Below are 10119 nucleotides of genomic sequence, written 5' to 3' on the forward strand. Positions count from 1 at the left end.
CTACCCTAATGGAACTCACGTTTTAGTGGAGGGGGGGAGGGGGTGGGGGAGAGAGAGAGAGATGAGAAAATTGGAAGAAGAAAAGCAGGGAACAGTGATGGAGGAAGGAGGGGTGTCAGGACCCAATATTTTATTTTATTTTCAACATATATTGTTAGTGATTTCAGAGAGGGAGAGGGAGAATCATTGATCAGCTGCCTCCTGCATGCCCCACACTGGGGATTTAGCGCACAACTCAGGCATGTGCTCTGACGGGAACCGAACCACTGAACCACACCTGCCGGGCTGGATCCTGTACACAAAAGCTATAGTGGCAATCTGATTTACATTAGGTTAATGATTTACATTAACCTAATTCATATAATTATATTAACCTAATTCATGTAATTGCCACATTAATATAGTGGCAATACATTTTAGCTGTATAAAATTGTAGGTTATACGTATAATTAAATACAAAGATCTTTCTTATTCAGCACAGGTTCTCTTCTCTAATATAGTATAATTAAGCTATATTAAACCCATCTGTCAATGCCTAACCTTACGTCTTACGTTGTCACCACCCCTTCCTCCAGTATTTCAGTCCCTTTCTCGCAGTACTGTCTTCACTGGATCATTGCAGAAGCTGCTTACTATTACCTGAACTACTTTCCTGCTCTTTCATCTACTCACTCCACAGCTTTCAGTTCAAATACTATTCCCTTTAGGAAAACTCCCCACATTCGGCCATATTGTATTAGTCTTCCACAACACCATAACCCTCACCTTTAAACTTCGGTCCTATTTTGACTTTATATCGCGTTTGCATTTGTTTGTTTATAATTTCACATAAGCTCCAAAGGAGCACATCTGAGATCCCCGTGGAACCCGCGGCTAGCACCGCGCCTACGCCGTTGAAACAGAAACACATACAACGTGCAGAACCCACCGAGGACCGGAAGTGTTGCGCCCCGGCGCGGTAACAGACTGGCGCACCGGAAATGAACGTTCGCTTCCGGCATCCGGGAGAGGGAATCGCCCGAGAAGGCTGCCGGGAAGCGTGGTTTTTTGAGTGAGCGCTTCTCGCCACTTGGAGCCAGTGCGCGTGCGCTGCCTCTGTCGGCCTAGGTCGGGAACATGGCCGCGCGGTCCTTGTGGGCGGTCCGGCGGCGGGTGCAGCACCTCTTGGCCTCCACTGCTGCGTCCGATGGCAGGTAAGCCAGCGGAGCAGGCCGTGGGTCGGGGACGTGAGGAGAATGCGGGATGAGCGAGCCGCAGGGGCAGTTGTGGACAAAAGGACTCACCAAGCCTCTCGGCCACTCCGATCAGGCGCTCGTCGCCCCATTTTACAGAGCGGCAAACTGAGGCCCACAGCCGCGCTTCATTGCCCGGCGGAGAAGGTGGGAAAACCCGAGGTCACGTCCTCGGAGGCGGGAGATCTCTTCAGCCCCGAACATGGGTTGAACTGGGCAGGTACCTCTCCCGGCCGCTTCTCCGCGGCTGTGGTGTCTGTGGGTAGATGGGACCCTCTCCCCGACTCCTGTGTGACTCCGGCCGCCCCTTCCCCGTGTTCCGGGCTTCGCTTCACCTTCAGGAAAAGGAGGGCTTGGCATTGGTGTCCCCCCCAACCGCCCTTTCCCCTGCCTTTGGGGGTCTGTGAAGTTCCAGGTGCTGTTTTTATCTATGGGCTGCGGCCGTTTTTATTAATCACTTATGCCGATGGTAGAACTATGGGCAATTTTTTGTATTAGTCCCGGTTTAATTGAGGAAACTGAGGTTTGGAAAAGTTGAGTAACTTCTCGGAATACTATTCCAGACGGGAAACCATTCAGGGCTCCAGAATCGGCGCTTGTAATTAGGAAGCAATGTTAATTATTCTCAGGAACAACTCCCTGTGGACTACTAATTCCTCGGAATGAAGGAAATGGCTGAGTATGTGGGTGGGTCAGGTTGGACCTCTGAAATGTAAATTAATCCTCGGGGGAATCCGAAAATTTACTGTCTGCAAAGCTATTTGTCATCTTTTTATCTTCACACACCTGACCCGGCAAGCACCCCGTCCTAACACCTGGGTGAGAGGTTGCATTCGGGCCTTTTTCAAAGTCTTTGTGGCAGTTTGTGGTGTGGGGAAGTGACCAGGAGAAAAATGGCTCCTCCTGATAAAATGCACCCCCAATCCAGTTCTGCAGGGATTGCCACAACTCCCCTCTCTTCCAGGACTTGAGGTCTGGCCACCTCCTCTCTATTGAATAAATATGGTTTGTTAGGGGTTACAAGGAAGAAGTTATTTCATGTGTATAATCTGACACCAGTGGATTCAGGCCTGGTCTGGAAAGTCTGGGAATATGAAAGTCTTGCCTTATACTGGCTGTTCCCTCTTCCTTTTCTTGAAGCAAAACTCCTTTACCCTCTTTGAACCTTTGCTCGGATGTCACCTCAATGAGCACTCCTCAGTCTATGCCAGTTTATGTGAGTAAACCATTTTTAAAGAGCTTTTTTGTACTCACAGATTGATTTTCTTGATAATTTTACTTATCATCAAATGACGAGGAACCAGGAGGTGTATTGGAAACCTCATTGAAGAAAAGGTCAGAGGTGCTGCAATCCAAGATCTACAAACTAGCCCAGACTCCAAATTTCCTCCTCTATAAACTGAACGCAATGGCAAACATTTTAGCTGCATAAAATTGTAGGTTATACGTATAATTAAATACAAAGATCTTCCTTATTCACCTGTTTATAATTCCCAGTCCATAACATATAGTGTTTTATGCATATTTAGTTGACTTGATTTTGCATATAGGTGAGTTACCATCTCAGAATTTTTCTTATTCAGCACAGGTTCTCTTCTCTAAAAGCCTTACAGTTTGCAATCAAGAAGATTTAGGATTCTAGATCTAACTTCAGTTTGATAAAGTCCCTGTACTGGGCTTTATTTTCCCCAAATATAAAATCAAGGATTGAACCAGCTTTATGGCTTTGTGTTTTGAATTCCCCCAACTGATAAATGCCCCCACTGATTCTGAGTATCAGAACTTGGTTTCTTCTTGATAATTTTTGTGTCCCCATTTCTGGCTATTTCTGCTGCCCGGTGCCAGTATCCTGGCTCCATAGAATACTAGCTATGTGATCCTGAACAAGTCTTAAGCCTCGCTGAGCCTCAGTTTTCTCATCTGTACAATAGGAATGATCATAGTACTTATCTCACGCATTGTTATGAAATGAAAAGATGATTTAAGTAAAATCTTGAAAACAGTCTGTAGTGCTTAGTAAGCATTTTATAATTGTTCATATTGTTACTGTGACTGAAAATACTTGTCTTGAGTTCAGTCTGGAAACGTCTAGTCTCCGAACTCCGTTGTAACTGTTGGCTGTTTATGATGGCATTTCTTCATTATGCGCTGCCTCCCTCCTACTTCAGGGGCTGTCTGCATCCTTTCAGCACTGCCACCCAGAGAACTGCGGGTGAGGACTGCAGTTCTGAGGATCCTCCTGATGAGCTTGGGCCCTCTCTTGCAGAAAGAGCTTTAAAGCTAAAAGCTGTTAGACTGGAGAAGGAAGTCCAGGATTTAACCGTGAGTAGATTTTATATTACGTGCTCTTCACATTCTCTCTCTGGTTAAATATCCAAGTAAAGTTTTTATGTCAATTATCACTGACTAAGGATAGCAATCTCTTTCAATTCCCTATTTTGTTACAGTATTTAGATATTTTATATTTTGGTAGCTTCAGAGGAGGTACAAGGCCTGGCATGTGATTGACAATAAATATTTGTTGAATGACAGGTTATTTGTCATTATACTCTGCTGATCATACTACATTTGGCATACTGCTCCCAGTACTGGGTTGACAAACACACTTTGGTGAAGATAGATATTAGAGTAATTGCAAAGCAAGACCAACATATGGTAAGGAGGTTGGAAAGCATGTTCTATGACAGCATTTAAAGGAACCAGGGATTATAAAAATGAAAGAGACAAAGACTAAAGAGACTAAAGTAACTGCCTTCAAATAGATGACACATTTTTTTAAATGTACTTTTGTTTGTCTTAGAGTTCAATTCAGTGAACAAAAGTTGGACAGTGATAATGTTGGCTGAATGTGAAAAAGAAAGATTTTTCTCAAGATGAACTTGAAAACTGTTGATATGTTCAAGCTAGCAGGCTAAATGACAGCCTTTCAGGGCTTCTATAAAGAGTAGGTTCCTGCTTTGACTGGGCATTTGGAGTAACTGATAAAAGATTCCTACAATTTCTTTTTTTTCTTTCTTTTTTTAAATTAAAAACCTGTCACAAGACTAAAATTTGTAAAGTATGTAAAAACATTCTTTCCTACCAAAAAAGCATGTGTTTTCTCATCATATTAACTTTGCTTTTGATGGTCAGGTGAGATACCAGAGAGCTCTAGCTGATGGTGAAAACATAAGAAGGCGAACCCAGAGATGTGTAGAAGATGCCAAGATATTTGGTGAGAGATTTATTCACAATAAAGAGTACCTTTAACTTTAAGGCTACTTACCAACAGTTCTGCAAACTGAACATAGTGAGAACACATCTGAGTCCTCAACTGATCCCTACCCTACCCTTCCATTATTACCATAGGCTTTCATGCTGCTTTTGGGGAATGTTGTCAAGGGAACCATTTACTAAAATAACGCTTGTCTTTGGTTTGACCAAACCTTCGTTATTTCCTTTTCAAGCATTACATTTAACACTCTAGTGCTCATACAAACAATTGTGTTTAACTCATTAACAAGTGAATCATTAAGATGGTCAGAGAAGAATCCATAAAACAGACACATTGGCCATCAGGACTGCTGAAACTTGCTTCATAGTAGCAAAATTGGTCTATACAGTGCAATAATCAATTGTATCTCCACCAAACTATATTTACGAGTGTGGACAAGAATTATTTGCATTATTCTCAGTATTCTACAACTTGCTAAATTATAAAATAACTCAGAGACAAAAGCTTGGACCATATGGAAGCAGATAACCCTGGAAGCTGTGCTAGATCACATTAATTTCTCTTTGGTCCATTTCAAAGTCTTTCAGAAATTTTTCTCTACATGCATCTTGTTCCAAATGTGTTCATAACAGTGTTAGTTGAGTAACAGGGCTTCAAAGGTAAAGGGCAAATCTGTGATTATTTGCTGTACTCACAATTTATTAGGTAACATTATACTTTCACTATACATAGAAGGAAGTGCCTGAAGGGCCCTTGGATTCTATCTAGTCCAGTCTTCTTTTACAGATAAGATGACAAAAGTGAACTTGTGATAGATGTAGACTGAGTTCATTATCTCCTGACCCCTAACCTATTATTCTTTCCTATTCAATCCTCAAAATAAACCATTCTTTTGACTCACCTTTAGCATGGTCTTTTGTCAACTAATTTTTTACTATTGCCTCCCATGAAATGCTAATGTCTTGTCCCCATTGAGAATGCATGCCTCAACATAACTGAGACAGGCAGAAATTTTCAAAATTTACATAACTCGGTGCTAAAAATGAATAGCAACAAAAATACAAGAAGCATAAAAATGGTTTTAAAGGCCCAATTCCTGAGCCCATTATAAATAGTCTTTCCTAGTTCTTGGGTTCTACATCTGCCTACCTTCCTAGTAAGCTTCCTACTCATGTGCCTTCCAAGAGAAACTGGCTTGTCAGTTGGGTTGATGATGATCCCTGAGTCCTGTGTGGCAATCTTCCCACTTCCTGGTGTGGCCAGTACACTAGTCACCTCTCTGGGCCTTCCCCAGACTCCACCCCCAAAGGCAGAGTGGTTTCCTCATAAACACTAAAAGTGTCTGGTTTCTCCGTAGGAATTCAGAGCTTCTGTAAGGACTTGGTAGAGCTGGCAGACATTTTGGAGAAGACTACAGAGAGCATTTCTGAGGAAACAGAGCCTGGGGACCAGAAGCTCAGCCTGGAGAAGATCTTCCGAGGATTGTCGCTTTTAGAAGCAAAGCTGAAAAGTGTGTTTGCCAAGCATGGCCTGGAGAAGATGACCCCCATTGGTGACAAATACGACCCACATGAGCATGAACTCATCTGTCATGTGCCGGCTGGTGTTGGGGTGCAGCCTGGCACGGTGGCATTAGTAAGGCAAGACGGCTACAAGCTTCATGGCCGCACCATTAGACTTGCCCGGGTGGAAGTGGCAGTGGAGTCTCAGAGAAGACTGTGAATGGGCCGTGAGGAACTGAATGTCCTTCAGAGTGCAGCCACTTGTGTTTCCTTTATTTATTAAACTAGGTTTGTATTGTACATGAGCTACTTCATGTGATCTTTTTGGGTTTAGTCATATTGGCTTTCTTTCTAAGACACTCTGTTGATTTACTGTGACCTGTTTGGTCTGTCTCATCAGGAGTCTTGCCATTGGGCATTTGAACAATGTGACAAGTGTTCCTATGGCCTTTATCAAAATATGTTAAAGAAAATTATCTTTACATTTGTACTCTGATGACTTTCCAAAATCTTTTTAAAAGTTGGAAATGAATATATGTTTACGTATTTTCAACTGAATATTCCTTTCTAATAGTCCCCATAACAGGAATTGTATAGGATCTTGTATTTTGTGGGGAAAAGGATTGGTTCAACATTTGGGTACTTAGATGATAAAGCTTTATAGTTGTATGAATTTAGATCATTTGGGTTAATTTTTATATACATAGATTTTGAGACTTTACCTTTTTAAATTTTATTTTCCTTTAAGCCATTTTTGTCCTTAAAGTTCCTGCCAGGTAGACATTATATTCACATTCATTCTTTTTCTGATTCCCATTTATAAGGGCTAAAGACCCAGGCAACACTTGGAAGGCAGGGAACATTGAGAAATTAAGATACCCAGTTCCCTTTATGTCACATGTATGCAAACGTATCACCCCTTTAATGTATTGACTTCCTAGAGTTAATGAGCCTATATGTTTATTTGTTATTCTTTCAGTCTTGCTTCTTATAACTGGCGTTCCATAAAATGTGTTCAATGTATGAGTTAGTGAATGGATGATACATCAGACTTTAGAAAGGAGGTCACTTAGGCTATTTTAATGCTAGAAGAGGCCTTAATTATAAACTAATTTCACCCTTTCCACTTTTTCTGGCATATGAAAACAGTGTTTTTAGAATTGGACTCAAAAAAAATTCTCTAAAACTAGTGAACTAAATTTCACTGAGAACTCAAATAAGGAACAACTAGATAACTTCAATCATTTAAGATTTAACAGCTCTTTAATGAACATGCAAAGATGTTCCCAGCAGACAATTAAGTGTTAGCTGTTCAGATTGCATAGGTTTAGGGTTGTTGTTTTTTCCCTTCATTGTTTTAATTGCGTGGGTTTAGGTTTAAGTTAATTACCCATAAAATAAATCCATTTCTACTGGAACTCTGTGACTGCTTCCAGTGGAGTGGTAAAAGTTATCCTCTTAGACATACATAATTCTAGGACACTACACAGACATATTAATAGAGCCATCCGCCTATGAGCCCTACCATCTCCATCAGACTTAGACACTTTAAAAAAGAATGCATGCTCTTAAAATGCAAACAAAACACTGGTGGTAAGATTTTAAAACCAGAACCTCTTAGCATCCTGCTAAGTGCATAGTATAAATTTAATGAGCATTCAGATTTCACAATAGGAATTTGTCTTTGTTTTGGCCTGTGTTCCTTTGAGATTGACAGATGGCGACAATAAGAAAATAAGCCAATTATATTTATTCATGTGCCCTTGGATTACAGGCTATCATTACCAGTGAATTAAAATAACCGTAATTTTCAGTATGGAATGTTCTGATTACTTGAAGAGTTTTCTAATATTCCTTGTAAGCTCCTGTTTTAGTAGTTTGAGAATAATTTTAAATTCTTTTCTTATTTAGTAGTTTTGTGGACTTAAAAGTGTAAATTTAGAAAATGGAGCTAGACAGTACGAATCTCAAGTTGAAGGGCTTTTGAAAGCCAGAGCAGCATAATCAAGCATAGGCTTGGTAGGTATATACCTGAACATAAATCCTAGCTCAGTCGTCATAACCTTTGGCCCCATTCATCTCACCCTTCTGAGCCTGCTTCCTTATTTGTAAAAATGGTTATAATCTTCTCACAGTATTGTGAGGATTAAATGAAATGTGTAACTTGCCTATTTTAGTAGGCCCTCAAATATTTATTTTTATTGCTTTTTATTATACACATTGTTTTTCCTGTTTTTATAGCTGCCTAAAGAATAGGAAAAGGGGAATACTGGTTGAGAGGTACTTAACTATTCAAACTTACAAGCTAATCAGAGTGATGTATTTTTCTTCCAGCTTCTGGTTGTTTTGGGGTTTGGTTTTGTGTGGGTTGTTTTTTTTTAAACCATAATGCAAGAAATCCACATTTCTTAGACTGATTGAGCAAGAAAATTGTGTTGGTGCTCTGAATCATTTTCACCTTGATGGTAATGTGAAAAGACATTGGCTTGCAGTGGATATGGGACGAAACTTTGGCTCATGTAAAGAAGGGCTCTTGGTGTTTTGGTACTTGGATTCTAGCGGATTTTCCCCACTGCCGTGAAGGAACCAGTCAATACAATACTGATGTAACTTCTTTGGTGCTTTCATGGCAAAGGATTTGCTAAGTGAAGAAAGGCTCTTAAAACACTAAAACAAAATCAAAGAGGGAAAACTAAGGATGATATATGATATTCAGAAATAACGAATAAAACCCAACTTGAAATAACTGCAATTCACATGTGTAGTGTCTTTGTTTGACTAATTCATATTGTTCATTGATATGCTGTGGCCACTTCAGTGACTGTGACCCACCGTGTTTGGTGCTCAGTGGCAGTACCTTGAGATTTCACAGCAGCCCAGCCAAATGGATGCAGTGAAGGCCTTCCGCACCCTCCCCTGGTGTTGAAGTCTTGTCTGTTTTTATAGCTCCTTGACCTGCTGCTTTCTGATTCCTTTGTATTTTTTAGATCTAGACTCCTGTTTTTGCCTTCCTCTCTAGAATTGCCTTATTTTCTCGTGCTTGCTTCTTGGTTCTAATTGTCTTGTCTGCTCTAAACACTTAACTTGAACTGCTGGATGTTTTACCATCCTCAACCAGATTACTAACACGTGACCTTGTCCTTCCCAACCTCTGCCTGGCCTTGTTTTTACCTCTGCTCAGCTGACTTCCACCTACCCAGCCTCCTGGCTGAGTGGCTTTCTTTGGAGCCAGCCTTTCCTGCAGTGTGGCCTTTCGTTTTCATTCTTCTGCACACCCTGACTCCAGGATCCGTTGTTTCCCATATTCCCAGTGTTAGTCGGTAAGTAAATTCTAGTTCCTATGTACTCATAGACTTTGTCCACATTCTTAATTTCACAGTGGAGGTTTTAAAACATGTGAAAACCTGGTTCCAAGTTTCCTTGAATTTGAACTTTGTGATTGACCAATAGAATGTAGTTTCTCAACACAAACCTTCCGTCTCTGGATGGTCACTCTTAGAAGCCAGCCACCAAACCAAGAGCAAGCTGAAGCAGCCTGTGGGGTAGAACTGAGGGCCTAGCTAAGCTGGCCCAACCCAACAGACAGGCAGCACCATCTTGCCAGCCATCTTAAAAGTGGGTCCTTCAGCCTCAGCGGACACCACGTGGGACAGAGATGACCTGAGCTCACAGCCCTGCCCAAAGTGCGGGTTTGGGACAAATAACTTACTTTTAGCCACTAAGTTTTGGGGTAGTTTGTTATGCAACAGTACATAACTGATAGAGTCACCCAACCTCATCCCCAGTCTCACTAGTTGTTTTAACACCCCTGCCTCTAGATTCTCTAGAATCATACCTCTTTGCTTTCCTCATACAGCTTTTTTGAACTCGGTCTACAACTTTGATGCGCTCACACTGCCAATGTGATGTTAGGATTGGAAGAACTTCCTAACAGAAGAAAACACAGCTCTAGATTCTAGAGTTTTCAAGGATCCTGAAATTACAAGCAGAGTGAAGAAGTTGTTTTAAAGTTAATATGATTTACCCTACAAAAAACCTAAACCATTAAGTCAGCACAGAAAAGAGCTTTGCTCAAAAAAATTTAAGGAATTTTTTGAGTCTTTGGAAGTAAACTTAAAAGATTTTGCATTCTGACACAAACATAGCCAAAGTTTTGGGGTGTTTTTTTGTG

The 10119-nt window shown here is 41.0% G+C and overlaps 1 protein-coding gene across 3 annotated transcripts; it reads left to right on the top strand.

Annotated features, from left to right (window-relative positions):
* Positions 1 to 1026: 1026 nt before the first annotated feature.
* Positions 1027 to 8700, top strand: GRPEL2 (GrpE-like 2, mitochondrial (E. coli)). Of its 3 annotated transcripts, none has more exons than XM_014543076.1 (5): positions 1076 to 1379; positions 2373 to 2448; positions 3401 to 3554; positions 4365 to 4446; positions 5804 to 8700. In XM_014543076.1, coding segments are annotated over exons 2-5 (603 nt in total). In that variant the 5' UTR covers positions 1076 to 1379; positions 2373 to 2446; the 3' UTR covers positions 6169 to 8700. The 3 variants fall into 3 exon arrangements, with proteins under 3 accessions (XP_005870516.1, XP_014398562.1, XP_014398563.1); XM_014543077.1 differs by having other exon boundaries at positions 1108 to 1193; XM_005870454.2 differs by lacking the exon at positions 2373 to 2448 and having other exon boundaries at positions 1027 to 1193.
* Positions 8701 to 10119: the final 1419 nt, after the last annotated feature.

The sequence above is a fragment of the Myotis brandtii genome, unplaced genomic scaffold (assembly GCF_000412655.1).
Source record: "Myotis brandtii unplaced genomic scaffold, ASM41265v1 scaffold32, whole genome shotgun sequence".
Lineage (NCBI taxonomy): Eukaryota > Metazoa > Chordata > Mammalia > Chiroptera > Vespertilionidae > Myotis > Myotis brandtii.